Consider the following 22,812-nt stretch of genomic DNA (forward strand, 5'->3'; position numbering starts at 1 on the left):
CACAAACTCAGTCCAGACCTTTTACTCCAGTGGTTACAGTGCTAAGTACAGTTTGGCTCTCACTGCTTCAGCTAGTAACTTCAGTCTGGTTTGCATCACCATGGCTACCACATAGCCCAGTGTTTATGCATGCGTGTGTGTGCGAGAGAGTGCATGGTATTAGAGGAGCTCTGCAGGTTTATCTGGTTTATCTCTGCAGCTGTTTACATCATTAAACAGCCCTTGAATTGGTCTGTAATTACCTCTGTACCCCGTTCAGTCTGTGTGTGAGTGTGCAAGTTGTTCTTTTATGGTGAATTTGTTTGTTTATCTTCTTGTGTTGTAGTGTATGTAATGTACCATAGCCGAAAAAATTCTTTCACTCCACTCCATTCAAAGTTTCAATGCATTGGTGAAAAATAAAACTCCATTCAAAGTTAAAGCCTGATAAAAGTGTCCGATCATTCTGTGGCATACATTTAACATATCAAAAAAATATTCCAGCAGAAGCTTTACATTTTCCACAGCAAACTAACATCTCTGCTATCCTGACCAATTCATTTAGAAGTAAACTCCGCTGTGATTAAAAATCAGTTTGAACCTCTCTACCTGGTCGAGGATTCCTCATCGTCGTTGCTAATTAGCTGACACTTTAGCCTGTCAGCAGATCGGCCGCTGCTTCCATCCTCTGCCCCCTCCATGTCCTAAAGACAGAGAGAAGGGTGACCTAAAGGTTAGGAATCGGCTTGAGAGACATGAAGTTGTACACCAGCTGTAAAAAAAAAATAAATCTTGATAAGGGAAGTGAATGAATAAATGAAGCTCCACCCCTACACTTGAGCAGAGCACTTAACCCTTGCAAGTGCATTCAAAGAGCACTTATGAGAAATCTACACACCCTGAGTACATACAGAGAAAACTAAAACAAAAAGAGTCTTACATCTCTGTTTTTTTTTAAAGACATCTTTAACAGTTATAGATCCCCTCCAGACTTATTACAAAACAAAAATACTTGAATAATAATTTGTGCTCGATATGGTTTTCACACAAAAAACTCTTAAAATGACATCTACTCCCCTGTTATTCTTAAAATCCAGAATCTTTGAATATGCAAATATATATTTCAAAAGTTTTTCTTCTGTCCTACTTCACTAAAACATTCTCAGAACATGTGCGCTAGAGGCTTTAAGTTTCCACATCACACTTAGTCTAATATAGTGTTGATCGTGACCATGATTTGGTGGAACAAATCATGCTTGGCATGAATGAGTGAAAAGAACTAAACTAAAGATTAATAGAAACAGAACAAATACCGGATCTTATCACAAATTCCAGTTCAACCTGACCCAATTTTAAAAATGCGATTTAAATGTCTCACTTAATCTCTTTATCCAATTTTCATAGTCTATTCATCAGACTTTAAAAAAAAACATGCGTCCAGTGTGAGCCATGCAGCTGTGTGAGACTGTTTTGTCAGTAAACACTGTACCGTGGCCTTGAGGTAACCTGGTGGAGTAAAGTGGATCTCCAGCTGTGAGCGAAGCAATGGAAATCAAATGCACTTTTTCTCACAAAATTACATACCGAAGCTTACAGAATTAGAGGCCTCTTACAAACTGACTGATGATCACTGATTATAAAGAAGGAACTTATTTTCCATCCAGCATGAATACAAAAACATGTTTTTTTTATATACTCAGGAAATAAAAAATGTAAATGAGCTGTATCTTTATCTAGAAGTCTCCATGTACACATTTTATTGCCTGCATCTGTGCTGGAAAGCAGACATACTATAAGCTCACTCGTGTTCTGTCTCTCCTGCTGGAGACACTGACTCACTGGCTTTCAACAGGGACTGTGGAGGAGAAATGAGTGATAAGAGAAAAGTGGAGACAGCTAAGGAGTATCCGTCACTGCTGATTATTTTCAAGTGAGACACCTTAAAATAACAGAGCTCTAGGTCAGAACAAAGGATAGAGCAGGGGAAAAAAAGAGAAAATAAGTAGCATGATTGTAAGATAGTCTTGCTTGTTTTCCCAGCAGGTCTTTGGTTGGAGCAACTTGCTGCCATCTGGGTTCACTTGGGCAACCTTGGCACAGCTCCTGGTCTATAAAGGCCAAGTTAGAACGGCTATTTACATCCAATATTATGAAACCTAGCCACTTCTGAAACTTAAGCAGCCTGGGAAAGCATGATAATCTCTCGATTTCTAAGTGCACATGTGTATATCTCCCATAGGATTGAGACTATTATCAAGTTTTTGTTCCTGAATGGATCTTTTAGCTCTCTGGACTACTCTTCCCACAACTGCTTCAAGACCTCCAGTTAAGTGTGAAGTCATGACTTTGGCCAAGTGTGCATCCAGGTGCAGGACAGCTCAGTGCTGTATGGAACAGCTCAATTTGTTATTAATGGAGCAAACTTCCAGAGAGGGTTGAAGCGTACACCAGCTGCATTGGAAAAGGCTGGAAGTAAATCAGCGAAGGAAATGACAAGAATTAACCATAAACTGTAGAAAAATACACATACAGCATCTTTGACATCACTCAAAAGGTTTTAAATTCATGTTTTGAAATTTGGATTTGGTTTAGTGTGTGCTGTCATTTGGTGCTATGAGATTGAAATTTGGGCTGAGGTGAGAAGAGCAAGATGCAACCAACACGGCTCACGGCAAACACACCTTCAGCAGAGAAATCCAAAGCTTCCTCAACCACATAACATATGTAGAAAATGAGACATTGCGGCCATACAATTGGAGGAATTTACGGACCATCTAGCGGGCACAGGTATCCAGAAGAGCCCAACCCCAAGTTCGAGAACAAACCTAAAATACCATACCCTAAAAAGAGACATCTTGGAAGTCCTCTTGGCTGATTCCTCAGGCTTCTCGTCAACTGAAAAGAATAAAACACACACAAACCAACACAAGGTTGACCATGAATACAACAGTGAGAAAACAACCTAACCTTAACCCTGCCAGTGTAGTATCATATGATGAGTCAGGGTGTCATCTTACAATGAGGGTTTAAGACTGACTGTGTGTGTTTGGTATCCACAACATAATGCATTGTGGATGGTTGGGAAGATAATGAGGTCACATATGGTTAACCACACACACTAGCTTTTTGTAAATACAGAACACAATTGCATGCAAAAGGCAGAACGGAGCATAGACAAATGCACAAAGGTAGCTTTAACAGGTAAATTGATGCATGCCTGAACAAACATTTACATAACTATAAAAGTCAATAGATGCTGTACTCAAATTAACGAGCCACACAGGTTAAGTGGAAGTTTTCTTTTCTGTGGATAACGGCTTGGAAAATATAGACATGAAAAAGTGACAGGATATAACCTTATTGGCTTCTCCAGTGCTTCTAATGTGTATTTGGATCAGAAAAGGAAATTAACAGAGATATTTCCCTTGCCTCTTGATTGGTATGAGAAGTCACAGGGTTTCAGTGGATTCAGAGTTTAAAGTAAACAATGGACTTTTTAAAGAAAGGAATACGATTACATTGTGTGTGTATACATATGAGAGCGAAAGAGAATTATTTCTCATGGGAGTTGTTTTAATCAAAAACAGCCCTGAGAATATAATCTTCTAATCCGAACAAAAGGAAGCCATTAAATTTAATGGTATTCCAAAACAACACAAATTTCTTAAGTCAGCACACTCAAATCCATTCTCCCACTCGAAATCTGTTTTTATTGCCTTTACAATGTGACATTTCATGCCAAAATTATTCCCCTCCTAAGAAAACAAAGGAACAAACAAATCCAAGTAATGTCTCTGAAAAACTCCCCCTTTTCCAATGGAAACAAATGTTCCGTTGAGGCCATAATACTCCAGTTTTGATTTATGTTTCCAAGCTCCCCTGCTGTCCAGAACTTAGCATGATTTAGTTCAGGTGATGAAACATTACGCATTGCAGACTGGTGACTCCACTCAGTTTTGATTCCAATCCAATATTTTTTACATCATCATCCATTTAACATCTAAGCCAGAGACACAGTGAGAGAGAAAAAAACAAGAAAAACTCAAGAGATGGAAAAACCTCCACTTGAGTTTACGGACTTCTCCACAAGTGTTTTCATCCATCTGTCAAGACAAGTTATAGCTGCGGAGAGCTTATTGGATGGGCCTTTGACCTTGTAATGGCCAACAGAGTCTGCACGTATGTGAACAGAAATAAGGCGCCACATGCTGAACTCCCATTAAGACTATAAAGACTGGGTGCTGAATTCTGAATGTGTAAAATCATAAAGCAAAGGATTTCTGCGTAATGTCTATGTGTGCGTCTTGCTGGCTTGTGGGATAGCTGACGGGTCGGGGAAACCCTTGATAAGACCATGAGAGGCGTTCTGGCTCAGAGCGCTGAATCCACTGCCAGCTTGGACAGGAAGCGCCATCAGCCATGTGAATGCACTGCCAATGCTCTCACACGCTTTTGCTTTCACACACACACACACACACACACACTCAAATCTTGAATAAAGATGAACACTGACTGTCCTTTGTTCCTCTTGAATCTTTGGGTCTTTTTAGTCGAATTTCTACTCGTGTCCTCCAACTAGAGAAATACACTGGTCCTTTTCTCCCTTGTCTGTTAATCTACCAGACATGTTTGACAGATAATCAATTATCGAAAGCAAAGGAAATCTTCAGTATTCAGTGTTACTTCGTACTCTGTTCCCAAATTAATCACAATATTGTCATATCAAGATATTGTGATTCACATTTTGTGTCTAAATCAATGACAAAACTGTAGAAAATCATTACAGTTAATTAGGTTAACAAGGTTTTAACTTTATGACAATATTTTAACAATATGCAGCAGATGATTACTAGCCACTGACAGAATGATTGTTTTAAAACATTTCACAACATTTTTCAGCATAGATCAGAGTCACTTCACGGGGGGGGGAGAGGAAGAACCTGGGCTGCTGCAATGAGAAAAAAGCTCCACCCAAGGCAGAAGGTGAGTAAGCACTGCAGTCGAACACACTAATCAGTGTTTGGATAAAACCTTTGATTTATTTGCACATGGATACACCAGCTCTGTCGTTTACCCCTACGTATGCTTGTTGTGCACATTTGCATGGAGAAAATCTAGGTCAAACGCAACACAACAGATACGCATACTAGCATATAATATAACATGAACATAATTCTGCTCATTTGATTAAATTTGAAAATCATTAAGACTTAATCTACCAGACTTCCTGGTTAACACTGCTTCAAATGTCCTGATATACTGCAATGACCCTGCGTTTTGCTCTTGGGACCTTCCTATCCTATCTATTCTCCCTGTCACTATCTTTCTTTCTCTTGTGCCGTCTAGCACACACACAAACACACTCACTCATCATCGCCTGGCAAGTAAGCAAGCACAAAGCAAGACGGCCAAATCAAACACATGCGCAGAGAAACACATACAGACAGGCCAGGCCAGCCCACCAATGGGTGAAAAGGCAGGAGGCCAATGACACAGACAGGCAGGCGGCAGATAGACAGACAGGCAGACAGACTCTGTGGGCTCAGGTGGCTGAATGAGAGTCAGAAAAGCAGCCAGCAGCCCATGAGTAAACTTAGCCATTTTCTTCTCTCTATAGCAGGCAGGCTCCAAAATTAGTTCATAATGTGAGCTGGCTGAAACAAGCTTCCAGAGTAATTGCATATGATCAAACCTTTGCGCAGAAACACACAAGTGAAAGCGCACACCCGCACCAAACTCTGCAGGCACGTGCCAAACATTATCTCCCTTATTTTTTGGGAAAAAGGAAACCATCGCCTGGGGCAAAACATTCACTTCAAATTATACAGCGAACAAAACAGAGCCAAAAGACACTGGTAGATCTGTTTTCTTTCACTCCTCCTCAGTGGCAGAGTATTAAACAGCCAAAATCTATAAACCAGGTAGGTGATCCGACATCAGCAATGAGCTCAGTATTCCTTGAACACTGAGTAATAGAGAGAACTTGAATGAGTTCAAGGATAAAGCAGTCTGCGGAACAATAGAGGAGCTGAGTGCAGTGAAAGTGGAGAGCTCGTCTTACCCTTTGGCTCCTCTGTGTCATCAGTTTCCGCCAGCCTAAGAGAGACAGAGACAAATGAGGTCACTCACTGAAGCGATGACAGAAATTACGTGTCTGTTACAATTGAGGCTTGCAAACTAGACAGAAAAATGTTAACTTTATATATGACTATAATCCAAAAATGTACACTGAAGCCGCATTAAAAAAAATTATGTAATATAAACCAAACTGACAGCAGCTGCAGAAAGCCAGTTACTGTGCCTCGTATGATATGCTACAACATTTACTCATGCTGCTCTTCCAGTCCCATGTTGGCAGTGATAAAACAGCAATGACTGTGTAGCATCTGAAGATAGCCATTCATCTCTAAGTAATGGGCGTTAAATATGGATGGGGACAGCAGCTGCCTGTGGGGAAGTGGTGATGATGTAACAGGAGGAGGGGAGAGGACTGCTTTAGACACAATAGAGAACCGTGGTGGACATCTGGGATGGGTCAGAGGTTACTGAATAAGGGGAGATGGCCCCAAGCCGATCTGCAGGTTTTGGGATATGATGGCAGGCATTTTTTGATTGGCTCTGTACTGGCTAAATACAGTCACTATACAAAATGCATTTCAGTCACAGGACACTTTTCATATAGAGCAGGTCTAAACTATACTCCTTACAAAACTATTTACAGAGACCCAACAATTCCCACCATGATGAGCAAGCACTTGGCGACAGTGGCAAGGAAAACCTTCCTTTTAAGAGGTGGAAACCTCGAGCAGACCCCAGCGCCAAGTGGAAGGCTGTTTGCCATGATATAGTGCACTGTGCTCCATTAAAAGTGCAGCCATGCAACGCCGTGAGCAAATGAACTGGAGTGCACAAAATAAACAAACCGCAGACAGAAGTTTCAATTAACCATATCACAATCATTCAGTGAGCAATGCAGGTGAACCAAACCTCATATTATGCAACATATTACAGGACATTAAATCCATTATTATAGTGATACAGTTTATATTTCTTAATGAGTTTAGCTGCGAAACATATTAAACAATTGCTTTAATCATTTGAATGTACACCGGCATACTGTAGGCTTAGGATCGGGTTATGCTAACAGAGGGCAAAATTGTTTATAGCTGTTCAAAAAGGCCACACTGCGAGGCAAAGTAAAAAGCTGGTCATCATAAAGAGGAGTGAGATACAATATTTTTCATATATGGGGATAATGGCACATCATTTCAGACAGTCCCTCCTGGAAGACATTCACATGACAAGTAGACAGAAATAGTTGTGTTTGAGAATGTAAAAAGAGAGCTAGAAAAAGCAGTTCAAACGCTGCTTACTCTCTCGCCTCCACACACATTGCCAATCTCGTGTGGGTGGGTAACCCAAGTGGGTGAGAATGTTGAAAAATGACAGAATTTGTTGGATACAGTGACCCCCGAATTGAGATGTCGGAAAGGTGTTCCAACCATCCAACACGCACTACTGATGGAGTATACTGGGCCTTTTAGTAAACACTGTGCAGCTGTATTATGTAGGAAAAAACTAAAATATAACTAAATATTGGATATGACTCAATATTGTCTGACTTCTTTTGGACTGGTATCATGTTTGAGTCCCAAAACACTTTTGAAAAGTAATTTTTACAGTAGTATATTATTATGCGTAATTTTGGGCTTGGGTTTGGCTACCACGGAAAGTTGACAGTTTTGGGCTGGCACGTCTCAGTACAGATTTGTGATATAGTGGGGAACGATTGGTAAAGGTATTTATGGTGTGTGAATTTGGTGTAGTTGGAGATGGAAGGTCACAAATTGATGTAAGTGTAAAAATAATTAAAGGAATGTAATACCGAGCAATCTGTGGTTATGTGATATAGACAGGAATTGTAAATGATTACACAGTGTCACATCATTTATTTAACTTTAGCCACATGGGTAAAAGCATTACAGTATGCAACATTCAGCTACTAGAAAGAGTGTTTGCAGACCATGGCGATCTCAGTGACTGATGGAACCTAGTTCTCAAACACCCTCGTCTGCAACCACAGTGCTCAGTGACACTTCATCAACCCCACCCGCATTCTTAATGCCGGCTGAAAGAGGAGGGGATGCACGAGTCGGTCATACTCTGCCATAAAAACTAACCAGAGAAGAAGATTGGAGTGCAGTGCAGAGAGAGGACATGGAGAGCAACAGCAGTACAGACAGAGTAATGGGGGAAGTTGAAGAGAGAAAAGTTATACACATATTCAAATCAAAGCAGGCAAGCCATTAATCAAACACTTACAGTAAACTTCCTCACTCTTGCTCATTTAAATTATGTCAGACACACAAAGCAATAAGTGAGACAGTGAAACGGTAGAGCGGATGAAGCACGATTACAGAAAGGATATAATCAGCACTGTGGCGTAGTTAAAAGATTTCATTTTAATGTCTCTAATTTGTGCGCTCATGTGTTGGAAGCCTTGGTTCTTCATACAGCAGGTACTGATTCAGCAATGTAAACAATAATTAGCCCAAATCCCATTCAGTCCTGTTTATAATCCAACTGACTAACCCCAACGTGCTAGGAGCACAATTACTGGTGTTTATACAACATGCCTAACAACATCAAACCCAAAATACTACAATGCACCATTCACACTATAGATTAAAAAAAGGGAATAAAATCTTCTATGAATCACCTGTATTTAGTATTGCACATTATGTAACATGCATAACATTTTATACTAATGAATAATAGTATTATATCATTCTAAACACGTTGGTATTGAATAAGTATCTAAGTATTGATACTTAAAACAGCTTCATGTCCAGTTTTGTGTCCTCCATAATCTTACTTTTGTCAAAATTATCAAAATGTATGATGTCACATGACGCACTGCAAGTATATGTACATAGAGTATGTTTTAGATAAAGAATCACATGTTTGTACAAACAGTGCCCTTACTACAGTTCAGTAACACTACCAACCAGACCAAGGCTGAGATTACATTTATATTAACGGGTAACAAGTCAAGTAATGGACGGTGCAGAATCTGTGTTTTTTCTTTTTTAAATGACTGGATTTTAAACAGTAATTGTTATGTGTCAAAACTCATGCTTTGGAATGTCACCCTTCAGCTGTAGCATTACAAGCGAAGGATTCTTGTCTGTGGCTGATAAACTTGTTGACAGACAGTTTTCATTATCACAGGAAAAGCTGAGTTCCAGTTTCCTTTATGCTATTCTTGTAACAGACACAAACATGTTGCCCACAAAGATTCAGTGAATATGTGTGACACTTTAATCATAAAGCACAGGAATCTGGGATATATATATATACACTAATAACACACTAGTAGACAAGTGATCGGCTAATAACAATAGGTTCTATAGAGCCTCCTCCGTGTATGTTTGTATGTTGCATAAGTGTGCCTGCGCACGAGACTGCACAGCTGGACTGTGACATGCAGCTAACGTCATAACAAAACTGACAAGATTAGTAGCTAACGTGACAGGCATGCCAGACAAACACATCAGCCGTCAACCCGCTTTCGTGCTGTCTGCAATGTGGAATGTAGTCAATAACATTTTGTGTGACTTTACTCTGTATTTTTCAAATAATCTTTCTGCTGTGGTAAGCTGACACTGTAAGAAGTTTTTCTCATTACATAATGTGCAAAAAAAAACAATTTTATAACAATGTCCTCCGTATCCATGATGAAGAAATGTTGCTTTAAAATACTTTTTTTTCACATAATTTTAATACAAAATTGAGTAAACACATTACTGACATTAGTATGCTCATATTAAAAAATAAAACCACAAAAACTTTGTTTTAAACCAAAGCTTTGCCATGAGAGATTAGTAGTAGAACACTTGATAACTGAGATTTGCTGAAACATGCCATAATATTCTCCATTTCTTTTGCCAGCCTATTGCAACACAAGACATGTCTTTCCCAATCTTATTAAGTATTTGGTCCATAATATCTAACAAGCTTTCAATCACTGCTGTTTAGATGTCTTGCTTCATTAAGTGCAGGGCATGAAAACCTGGCAGAGCCCAATATAGCCTGCCCTAATAAGCCCCAATCTTTTGACATTATCTGAAGACTCGGCCCATCTGTGGTCTTTCTCTGTCTATCGTCATTCCCTCAGGCTGTTTTTCAAGAACAAACATGTCTGACTATGTGCACACAGCAAAATCCTCAGCTTGATTACAGCTCAAACATCCCCAAACCCAAGACTGGTCATGTTTTACTCCATCTATGTCCAAATCTCAGAAGAACATTCCTGGCAACCACTGAGAAACCTCCTCGAAGTCATTCTGACAATCCAGTTTGTTATTTTCAGATGTGTTAAACAATTCGAGTTCCCCCCCGTATCACTGTAAAGTGAACCAAAACAAGCTGCTTGCATGTCATCAGTGCAGAACATACCATGGCAAAATAAATGAGGCAGTCCTCTGCTTGCACACATGGCCAATTTTGGAAATGTTAGCAGCCATGTTTACTTCAAACAAAGATAGCACTAAGTGTTCTCTAAATGTGCCGACTTGTTGCCTCCTCTTCACTCATTAGGAGCCAGCAAGCCTTTTCTACAGTAATCTAATAGTCATCTTTACTAGCTAAACTGCACAAGTTCTCTAAATCAAGGGATGTCACAGAAAAGAACCCCTATACTTTTTATACTGTTAGTAGTGATCTGAACATTAGGCTCCAGGTTTAAGAAGATTTCCTTGTAAGTCGCTTGTGTATAGACTGAATGGCTACTCAGCACTCTGCCGGTACTATTACTAGAGTCCAAACTGAGATACATATAAGAATATCTAAATAATAAATGTTTTTCCTGAGATGTTTGCCTGGGCTCCAATTGCACCAGCCCTCTGAGTCTCTATGCCTGGGCAGCTTTGTGGTTCATGTCTCTGGCCAAGTTTCTGTCACAACACTCTGACTGGTCTTGCACAAACAACAGGCAACAGAGGTGTGCTTTATCTTTATCTCGTGACAATGTGAATAAACTTACCTGAAGTGAGAGGGCATCTTAATGGAGGAGACAGCTTCTGATTTAGAGGACAAAATTGTGTCTGTCTGAGTAGTACCCTCTTTTTCCTGGGCAGGCTCATCAGCGGGTTCTGCAACTTTATTTCTGAGGCCCCTCCTGGTATAGGTTTGCTCTGATCCATTATCCTCACATTTTTCCTTCTCCTTGGCTTCTGAAGACACTGTTTCGGTTGTGTCGACAATTTTCCTGTCCCTGCGGACATATTTGGAGGTGAATTCATCTGTGTTGCCATAGCGCTCTGCAAGCTCCCTTCTCCTCTCTGCCTTATAGCGAGCAATTCTCTCAGCCTTGGTCTCTGGGGCTGAGCTCTGCAAGGTGTCTATTCCATCCATTATGCAGTTCAATTCAGTTCAGGGTTCGAATGCAGGTGAGAAGATTCCAAGTTGCTACTTCAATTGTCCTAACCTAGATGTCAGCTTTCTTGTAGATTTCCCTTGACAGCAATGTCTCACTCCATCAAAATCATCCCAGTGCTGCAAACAAGAAAGGAAGACATCATTAGTGCATCACGATTGAGGACAATTTCAGATGACAGGCACTTAAAAACTGTGTAAAACCAAGATATATACTTCTCCAGCTTTCACAGGAAACTAGCTCAGCTGTAGACCTCCAAGCCCGGCCCTGCCCTGCCCCAGCTAACACCCCCGCCCCCCCCTGTGAGAATGATGTCAGCCAACTCTGCACAAAGACAGCCGACCACCGCAGTGAGACTCTCATATAACCTCTATTCCATCGACTCACTTGGAGCCAGTTGGAAAGAGGGAGGGGAAAGGGAGAGGAAAGTGGGAATCACACATCACATAACATCTTCATCCCATTTTATTCCTTACAAAGCTGAGTCTTTGAGCCAGAGCTAATCACCTCTTGAACATTATCCCACCCCATAATGAGTCTGTATTTACTATAAACACAATGTATGAGAAACTCTAAATTGCCCTGAAGTGTGAATGTGTTTGTCTGTCTACATGTGGTATAGATGTGCAACCTATTCACGGTGTACACAGCCTCTCAAGCAATGCATGCTGGATCAGGCTTCAGCCTCTTGTGGTCCTGGTAAGGATTATCTGTTTAACATCTCCTTTTCACATCTAGCACAATAAAAAGGTTCACAATTTAATATCCTTTGACTTTTCAATACAGAGTGAGTTAAATTTAGGAGGTAAAAAATTAGGAGCTTGTGTTGAGCTCATTTTGTTCCATTAAGTTTTCACAGAGCAGCAAACCACACATGGCTCAGACGCAGAGGTTTGAGAACGGCGCTCACTTAAATGCATCGCCAGCTGACAACAGCAATAAACATTATGTGTGCATGGTTTCTGATTGCTCCACTCCCAGCACAGGGGCTTTTCCACAGACATTTCTCAAAGCACAAATGTGCTTACAATGTTTTGGGGAGCCAAGGAGAATAGAAAGTTGAATAAAAGCAGGTATATTTATATTAGAGAGGGGCAGAGGTTTCAAGTAGCCCCCTGATATCCCTCAAATCATAGGGCATGAGTTAATTCAGCACATTGGTGCTCAAATTTATGGCCAGGAACAGGGGTATGGGAAAAATATAAACGTGAGCGCTGTGTCTGGACAATGTTAGTAATGAGAGCATTAAGAAGAAAGACAGAAAGGGAGCAATGGGTCAAGGCAAGAGGGAAAAGAGAGGTGAGTGTGGTCGTAAGGTGGAATAAATGAGCTGACTCCAAGAGCCTTTTTCTGTAATGATGACAAGCTTGAACAAATCTCAAGTGTACCCTCTCTGACCCCTGACCACCTGCTGGGCTATAAAACCAACCCAGAATCAGGACTCTTGGCCCCCTTAAAAATATATGGCTTTGAATATTACACAGGAAATCAGTGTATATGTTGGGAGATATGTGTATGTGTGTCAGTCTTCACCTTGACCTCTCCTATGCCTCCTCCACCTAACATAACAGTGCAAGGCTAAACAGTGCCTCCCATGTGTACATTTAAATGTAGCCTACCCATAAACTGTAACTGTTGGACGATTACATGTTGTCTGCTTCTTGTTATGAGGCTGGAGATGTCCAAGACACCTACACTCTAGGAAATGTATGCTCTAAAGGAAAAATTGTAGGAAAAATCCATCTGTTTGTTAAATTAACAAATCAGCACTTCTATTCCAGTTGGTTCAGCGACGAGCATCCATAGAGTATTAAACTTAGCCAGAAAAGAAACTAGCACATATTCTAGGAACCAGGATCAGATGAGGCTAGAGCTTTTTAAAATGGAATTTATTGCACAATATGAAAACCAAATGGCCCATTAAATATGCAGGCATAATCAATTGGTAGTGGTAAATCCACTACTAGCCAGACTCGAGCATTCAAGAGCTTCACAACGCAATAAGAAAAGGGTGTTAAAGAGCTGAAGTTCTGCTCTAGGGTTAAAAATGAGACTGCAACTAATGGTTGTCTGTCGATCATTTTCTCAATCAATCGTTTAGTTGTTTGTTCCATAAAATGTCAGAAATCTGTAAAAACAACAACAAAAAAATGTTGATCATTGTTTTCCCAAGTCCAAGGTCAAGGTCGTCCTTTGTTCACAATGCAAGGAGGACTAAGGGAACTAATAGGGAATAATTACTCAAAACAATTAATTGATTATCAAAATAGTTGGCAATTAATAGTGGAAAACTAATCAATTAAGTGACTTATCATTGCAGCTCTAGTTAAAAAGATGAGCATTTCAAGATGAGGCTTGTTCTGTTTATGAAGTCCATGAAATAGTCATGGCACAAAATACCAAACCATGTCTAGGCTGAGGCAGCAGTACATTGCGATGCACCTTGATCAATCTTAAGAGTTGGAGTTTAAACTGAATGTCACTCAAAAGCCCGAAAATTGCCTTATGAAGGCAAAAAAGATCCTGAGTTTGGATGTTGATTTCAGGCCTATGCACACGCTTACATAATTCACCTAGGTCACTACCTATAAAAGGAGTGCTAAACAGTACGCTAAAGCTCGTCCGTGGAGACCCAGAACATCGAGACTGCTTTGTTTGGAAGCTGCTTGTGTTATTTTAAGCAACAAGGGGGACTGAACACACAGATGTGAGTCATACTTTAAAAATCATTACTCCTATCAGCAAATGTGAACGCAAACCAAGAATATTTGTTTTGGTAGGCATTTTACACTGCCAAAACAACCCCAAGGTGTCTTTACCTATTTATGGTTATTTCTTCAGAAATACCCAGTGGAGCAAGTAGATATGTGCAGCACCAAAACACACGAGGAGGGCTCTGAATAAGATGTAATGTGCTAGTTCTGATTCAGTACATGATTGGAAAGGTGGTTTTGGAGGGGGAAAAACACATCAACTTCCATTTGCATTAGATTGACATGGATAAGTGAGCTTTTTTTGGTGGTTGTCCTAAAGGAGCTCAGTGTCACATTTATCACAATTGATTTGTTGATGGACAGAATGTAAGAAAAATATCTGAGCATACGCATGGCTTTTGTTTTTACTGACGACAGCGCATCTGTCTCCCCTCAGTATGCAGTTATACCAGTCCTACCTGCTAATTCATACTGGCAATATTATTTCTGCTCCTCTAGGGCATGTAAACAAACTGAGTCCTCGGTTTCCAGTCACTAGAGTGTTCTCTGACCCTTTGTTGCCCATTGGGAGTTGTTACTGGCTACGAGAGGAAGATCTGTCTCAACAAAGGCCAAGTATGTCACTTCCTGACCGTGCCCCATATCCTTCTTCATAATGCTTGATTATTCAGGAAATGTTACTCATAAGCCTGGCAAATATCCAAAACTCTCTTGAGAGACGACGATGGGTAAGGGCGATGAAAAAAACAAAAAACAAACTTTAAATGGGTTTAACGGCCAGACATCCCCTTTGAACTCAAACAGTATCAGATTTAGTTCCATCATTTCCACTTACTACTACTCCCGACTTTTAAATATTTACTTCTCTGCAAAGACCGCCAATGATTATAAGCAGTTACTTTAGATTACATAATAACTGTTCTAGACCTACTAACAAATGCAATATACTACAAATGCAGAAGTTGAAACAGCCAAGACAGTTCAAAGACAGTTTTAAATGTGTGAGGAAACTTTTCGCCCTTTTTATCTGTCATATATCTTGTAGTTCAGTGGTTCCCAACCTTTTTTGTCTACTGCACCACCCACAGCCCCATCATCAACACCACCCTGGTGGATGTTATTTAACACTATTACTTAAATACTTGTATTCATAAAATTAATCTGTCAATGTTTATATTTATATTATTTATAGATTACTTTTAGCTAACTATTTTAACTGTCCATTTGTTTTATCTATATATTTTAGGCATGTACGTATTACTCTAAGCAAACAGTTTAGACCTCTATGCTATGCAGTTTTTATATTTCCTCAATTGCAACACGAGTGAGGAGGTGTGACAGATATACAATGTGTGAATATTTTTTTCGTAATCAATGCTATGCTATCAATCTTTTTTTTTTTTTTTATTGGGCTACAGTACAATTTTTCTGGGGTGGAAATTACTCACTGTAGTTTAATAGAATTAACTTATATTCTCAGTGTCTGGTATTTTACTTTAGTATAACTTTTTTAATAAAGGTGAGTCAACTAAAGCACCTGAAGACAATCCAATCAAATGTCATTATGTCATTGTTACTCACAGTCCACTGATGTCATTATATACATGGATAAGCAATAGGAAACAGGCTTATTATGGGAAAAGAATACCTGTCAGACTAATCCATGGGGAGCACTGACTCACTGATTCATTCCAAGACAAGAGCCGGACAGAAAGCTGCCTCAAAGGCAAAAGCTGACCTGTAGCCCATCAGTCTGTGTATTTTTTCAGAATACTCATGTCCACACAGGAGGACAGCACAGGAATGCAGGCTACACCCTACTTATAAACAATGGATTTGCATGGGAAAAGTTTCTTGACTGTATAAAAATTCAGGGGCTTTAATAACAGCCAAAGTAAAGCTTGTATAGCCGAAGTGATAACCTGGCCACTTCACTGGGCCAGGTCCAAGCTATGTGCATGCTCTCTTTAGCAAACAAGGTTGTATGAAAGACATCAGATCTTTCTTTTACCACAGAACCCACAGCTCTATATAAGTCATCAACTTAATGACCGGCATCACAGTACTAATGGAAAATATAGAGCTAGCAACCAAAGGCAGACAAACTACTGTACAAATGTGTCAACACTGTTTCAGTTTTACAGGAATTTCCCAGAGTCTTTTATCTTCTATGATTTCTTATCTGAAACTCTTACTCAACTCTGCACAGATTTACACCTGAAGCTGCCTGCTTTTTGACAGTTATTAGGATTTAAATTTACACTTTTGTAAAGTTGCACTACACACACAAGGCATCTGTTCAGCGCCAACACTTTGTATTATGACAAAGGTTTGCCACTGTAAACCTTCAGGAATCCACATAAAGTTACCACAAGCATCAGAGAGACTGTAAGACATCAACTTTCCTTTGCTGTGCAAAAAGAGAGGAGGCAGTTAAAGACACAGCCAGCTCTTGACACACATTCTTCCTGAGGGAAGAGGGTGGAGAGTGGAAACTTTGCTCCACTGAGAAAACCAGGTGCCAGTGCATGAATTGCAAAGACAGACTGGCTGTCCATTTTTAAGAAAAGTTCTTCAGCTGGTACAGCTCTGCGGAGTATTTAGCCAAGTTCAGGGACCATAATGGAGCAAAACAAAAGACGGAAATACCCTCAATGCAGAGGCAATGCTCAGGATAACTGAGTGACTTCCCAAAGTGTAGTTTCCTTGCTTTGAGGTTTAGTCACATAATGTGTATCCCTACCAATGCTGCAGTGTAAAGAAAGCCACAAAAAATACAATCTTACCTCTATTCTGTTCAATGTCCACCCAGACTACAGTTAAGTAATCACCAAAGCATTGTCAGGAAGCCTAAAAAGGCATGTGTCCTGTGATTTGTACAGGATACATTATGTTGCTGATGTTTGTGTGCATGGGTGTATATGACTGCAACCAGGTCATGTGACCAACCACTGAAAGCAGATAGGCCTGAGTATGGGTCACCAGTCCCTAATCCAATAACTCATCTGCCACATACTGTACATTAAGCACTGACTTCTAACCAAAATGCATTAGAAGACAGCTGGGTGGGGGGCAGGTCCAGGGTGTGTCACACTTTTTTAAGCCACCCTCATACAACAATCAACCACATACTGAGTGGCCAATGTGTTTCTCATTAAAAAGCAATCTTTCAGCACTTAAGGCAGTTTAAATACCCTGCCTGCAACTGCTGGCAGAATTAAATTTTAATTGCAATTGTAGAGGCTCACAACACTTCATCCTGTTCAAACGGACCTCCATTAATAGAGAGCTTCAAAGGCTAATTCTGACAGGAGGGCTGTGTTTATCTAACATGGCCAAAGCCCTTCATTCACATGACTCAACTCTTCCCTGACTTTGAGTTGCAAGGTAAATAGAAAAAAGGGGGAAAAGTGGATAAAGTGACAGAGGAAAACAGAGGTAGAAGAGTATGTACGATGGAGGAGGATACAAAAAACAGGAAGGAGGATCAAAAGAGGAGAAGAAGGGGGAATATAACAGCAGAATGAAGAGAACTGCAGAGGTCAAGGGAGCAGGGGGAAAGAGGAAAGAAGCTGGAGAGGACTGAGGAGAGAATGGGCTTTTGTGGGGGTGGACGTGATGGCTTTGTGGGGCATGTGTCTCCAGGGTGCCATGGGGCCCCAGTCTGGTGGTACGGGGGTGGAGGGAGGATAAGATCTGCTGCTGCAGAGGAGGAGGAGGAGGAGGAGGAGGATGAGGCAAAAACAGGGCCTGTGCCTAATCCATCCCTCCCTCTCTCTCCCCTCTTTTTCTCACACAGACACAAACTCCCTTAAATCCCTTTTACCAGAAGTCCTGCTGACTGGATCCAGTCACCCGAAAGGCAGTTGACATAACAACCCCCTGGGTACTCATGCCTGCACTCCGTTTGGCTAAGTAACTGACACTGTAAAAACTGTACTGACCTGCTCGAGGCGGAGCTTCTAGTGTCACAGTGCAAAGAAAGTGTGCTGCTTCCCCTCCTTGAAATCTTTGTCAAGGGGGGGACAACATATGTCACTCAAATTCAATAAAGCTAGGAAGTTTAACACAGAGGAGCATCTGTGTGTTTTCCTTTTTTTTACAGGTTATCACTTTGTCCCCAGGCTTCCGGCTTTCTGCTTGCTGCATTCAAAAGAGCCATTAAAATGTGACGTATGGGAAAGCAAACAAGCACATAGAAATTCACACAGAAACGGACACCGGAGTGCACATTGACACGCAACTGAAGAATCACAAAAACAAGCCGACGGAAATACACACTAGCTCTCCAGCAAGGGTGCAATCATGGAAGCTGCCGTGTGGAGTGGGAAGGGTGGGGTTTCTGGGGCTTTATCTTGCTAGGGGATCATATGCATATGCATACTCGCACACACAGAGACACACACACACACACACACACACACACAACACAACGTGTTATGTTCCATTTCTTTTGGTGTGCTAATGTGGGCCAGAAACAGCCACAGAGGTTTTTTGTTTTGTTTTAAATGGGACAGATGTACTGTAGTAGCTACAGTTAAATCATCTACCCTCACACTGACAGCTACCCTTTGTTGCACCCTGACATACAGAAAGCACTGCCTCGCTCCAGAAACACTTCAAGCGCATTAAATTTGCCAGCTTTTGATGGATAGAGTGAAAATTTTAAATATTGGCCAAGGCCTTCATCAGTACACTCAATCGAGGCCGTTTCAACTACTTTAAAACTAGGCCAGTCGCTTAGAGTAGAACGGATGTTTTGTTTCATTTATTTTTTCCTCTTCCATGTTTACTTCCAGCATTTATTTTGCTAGTTCCTGAAGCCACTTTCTAGCACAAACATACACAGCATACACGTACAATACATTTAAAAACTGCCAGTAAAGAGGAAATTTGACAAACAAATTACTTCAGACAGTACAAACTCCAGTGGCTAGGAAATGTTCAAATGTGATGTAAAATGTGAAAAATAAATGACCTCACCTTTATTAATTACAAAAATTAAAATTATATATCTTTCTTTCTCACAGTTCACCACATAGTAACTACAGAGCAACCTCATCATAAACCATCTAATGCGATTTTTCCGCTTGTCAACGAATTATCAACATGGACTTCATCCCCAGAATGGTCGCCTGTAAGATACAGACAAGACTGAACAGAGAGAGAGAGAGAGAGAGAGAGAGAGAGAGAGAGAGAGAGAGAGAGAGAGAGAGAGAGAGAGAGAGAGAGAGAGAGAGAGCGCAACATGAGTAGCGTGGGGTTGGGGTTGGGGTTGGGGGGTGTGCAGAGATCAGTGGGGTGGAATGTCTCATCCGGAGAATCCTGCTCGTGGGGTTTCTCTCTCTCTCTCGGCTCTCTGGTGTTCGCTGTGCAGAGCAGACACCATCTGGCCAGCTGGAATGCTACTGAGCAGGAGGTGGTGGGGGGGGGGGTCTCCTATGCTGCAGGGGGATGGGCTAATGCTGAGAGATGGAGTATTAACAGTAGTGGTATTAACTGTTTATGCAAACTAAAGTCACTTAAGCGGAAAAATTCCGAACACAAACACTGGGAAGTAGTGGCTGTGTCTGAAATACTCGATGGATGTAAAACCAAATATGCTGGGGCACTGGGTTTGGGTCAGGTTTGAAGGAATAGCTTGATTTTGTTTTCTGCCGAAATACACTTATTTACCTTCTCATCAAGAGTTGGATGACAAGATTGATACCACTCTCATGTCCGAACAGTAATTATGCAGCTACAGCCAGCAGCCGTTTAGCTTAAGCTATACAAAAGCCAAAGTTTGGTATTTCGTGGGAGTTATGTGAAAGTATGAAAGTATTTTTTGGCCAGAAATTTTGCCAGCCTAAGTCTTTAGTCTGTGCTGGTTGCTTGGAAACCTGAGTCACTGTTCCCATCCAGGAAATAGTCCGGCACCTAACGCCCCATAAACCACAACTTTTAAACACTTCAGTTTTGGTAGAAATTAATCAAACAAGCAAATGTAGTTACCTCTGGAGAGAGCCACACTAGCTGTTTCCCCCAGTTGTCAGTCCTCATGTTAAGCTAAGTTAACTGGCTGCTGGTGGTAGCTTTATATAAACAGGAGCGATCTTCTTTTAAAGCATTTCTTCCAAAGTGTCAGTTATTTTACAGTTACTTAAGTGATGGTGAATGGAAATGTTTTGTGGTGTGATGTTGCAGGTAACTGATGAACTTTGCCCTTTAATGTGGAAAATCAACTAATCACTTTCCTGAACTGAACTTTACAACACAACTGGTTCCTCAATCGCAGTGATATTGATGGTGCACGTTTGAAATCATAGTACAACATACAGACTGTATATAATATATAGACTGTAGTTTACTGACAATAAAACAGTATTGTTTGAATACTCTTTGCAAACATGTCTCTGAAGGATAAATTCAAGACAATCTTTACATCCCCTTTTTTAGTTTGCATTCATGTTGCTGTGTTTAAACACAATGCTTTGACTATTTCCCTACACGTTGTTTACAAAGATACAACTGCTTGTGCATGTTTTATTAATGGATGTTTCATGGCAACATCTGTCACTCACATGGGCACAAAGACAATGAAACCCTGCTTGCTATGTATAGAAAAGGTTTCCCATAAACCAACTTGTTTTGAACGTAAATTCAAAACACTCTGACATTTTATTCTGAGGCTTTATTTTCAGTTGACAATGGTGTCAGATGAAATTCTGCCCTGGCACTGAGCTAAAACAAAGTCAAATGTAGTATGTAGAGAGGCCTTGTGCTTCCCCTGCGCATGGAAACAATTATGTGCGCGCAAATCAAATAAAAGTCTGAAGTATAACCATATGTTTATGTGCCATGCAAATATTACGCTGGTTAAATACGTCATTGAAGTGGGCCTTGGCTGTGCAGTTGCTGACCAAATACTGTTAGCGTCTTGGTGACGAAACTGGAAACGGTCCACTCTAACTGCTAGCAAGGTTTGTAAATATGTCTTAGTGGAGATTAGCCTGAGGGTAACCCCTAGCACTCCTCCCTGCGGAGTTCCTATTGCTCACATTGTCACATCCCTTCTGCTTTATATAAATATTTGTACTTCAGAACTTCTTGGCTGTGCAGCCGACATCAAACCCTGCTGAGAGCTGAGGAGGGAGGATAGGGCAGACCTAGAGAGGGGAGCGAGGGGGTTGGGTGGGTGGATCTTGTGCCTGACTTTCTGCAGCCAAGTTTTACAGTTCAGCAGCAGCATGCTACTTAACTGTAACACATGGAGGCGAAGCTTAAGAGTGAAAATGAATATGCTGACCTACTATAATAAATAAATGCTTTGAGTAATACATTTTCATAACCTGAGTAGAGCTTTTACATTTGGCCAAAGGGCTACCAAAGTCATATGACCACAAACATAGGGCCACAAATATACATTTAAAATAGAAAATAAAACACTCCTCCACTCTCTCTTTGCTGGTGCAGAGATGCATAATAGCAGAAGCTACAATAAGAGCAATAGACAGACGGACATTTTTCTACAAAATGATGTAAGAAAGGAATCTAACCGCTAATCCAAAGTGGATTTAAAACTACATCTTTTATCATTTTTAACTTAACAGAAGCAATCTGGATGCCCAAGTGTACTTATTTTGGGCCTTTCCCTCTTAGAGCCTTGTTAAAAACCTTAATTACCCATTTAAATCTAACATACAAACCTAATTTAACAAGGTTTTTTTTTTTTAACATCCCTCCAATTACTTTTCAGTAAAGCAACACTCTGTGGGAGGTACATTCACCAAACTTACACCTACATGACAGAAGGCTGGCAAAACGGCCGCAGAACACACAGACTAAAAGCCCAACAAGAGACCATTAAGTGATCTGAAGCTTTAAAAAGGGAAAGAAAGGCAAGGAAATGGTTTAATCCCACAGTTTTTGAGGGTAAAGTCAATCAGTACTGAAGCTTGGCGAGCGCAGGCGGTCAGCATCACCACACGTATTTTACATGCAGATTGCACTTTTATGATCTCCTTAACCCAAACTGCTCCAAAAACCATGATCAGTGTAGAGAACGCTCTACTCTACACTGTCATTCCGGCTCTTGTGTTCCTTGCTATAGCTTTGTTGTAATGTTAGTTATCCGGGAATTTAGAAAACTTGATCCACAGATGCACTCATGACAACTTGTTCTGGAGAAAAAAAAAGATCAACAAGCTGATATTTCAGCGCAGAACAAGACATGTCTCTGCAGTGTAAGTCCTCAACGCTCATCCACCCTCTAAAAGCCTTCTCGCCAGTGTTGAGTAACATGACTCCAGCAGGGGTGATGCTACACCAACCCCCAGATTGACACGAGGCGTTCAGGTGAATGATAACACTTACCCTGACAATAAAAACGCTCACTTCAGTTCAACAACAAAAGGGGGCGTCTGTCTCTTTGGGGCCTTTACATGGTCCAAAGAAGAGGCAGGTAAAGAGCAGCAGAATTATAAAGGGGGGAGAGGGGGGGAAAAAAACATGACAACAGCCACTCCCTGCTCGGACACGTCCCGCTCAAGCTGCCGTGCACAGGCTGGATATTTCTCAGAGGTGACTGTGTCTTTGTCCACCAACTTTCTGTTATTTCCCAACACAACAACAGTAACACAAAGGAGCACGCTGTGTTAAAGAAGCAACACAAACGTGTGCTGTCCTGCTCAGTGCCTGCCA

At 40.8% G+C, this 22,812-nt stretch overlaps 1 protein-coding gene across 1 annotated transcript in view; it reads right to left on the bottom strand.

Moving 5' to 3' along the window:
* The window catches only part of svild (supervillin d), a 45,032-nt gene that overhangs the window by 20,513 nt on the left and 1,707 nt on the right, over positions 1-22,812 (bottom strand). Inside the window, exons 2-5 of the mRNA XM_051417561.1 lie at positions 11,024-11,535; positions 6,041-6,075; positions 2,819-2,874; positions 589-683 (exon numbers count right to left, since the gene is read on the bottom strand). Coding sequence (XP_051273521.1) covers positions 589-683; positions 2,819-2,874; positions 6,041-6,075; positions 11,024-11,394 — 557 coding nt within the window. The 5' untranslated portion in view covers positions 11,395-11,535. The remainder of the gene's footprint in view (positions 1-588; positions 684-2,818; positions 2,875-6,040; positions 6,076-11,023; positions 11,536-22,812) is intronic.

The sequence above is a fragment of the Dicentrarchus labrax genome, unplaced genomic scaffold (assembly GCF_905237075.1).
Source record: "Dicentrarchus labrax unplaced genomic scaffold, dlabrax2021, whole genome shotgun sequence".
Lineage (NCBI taxonomy): Eukaryota > Metazoa > Chordata > Actinopteri > Moronidae > Dicentrarchus > Dicentrarchus labrax.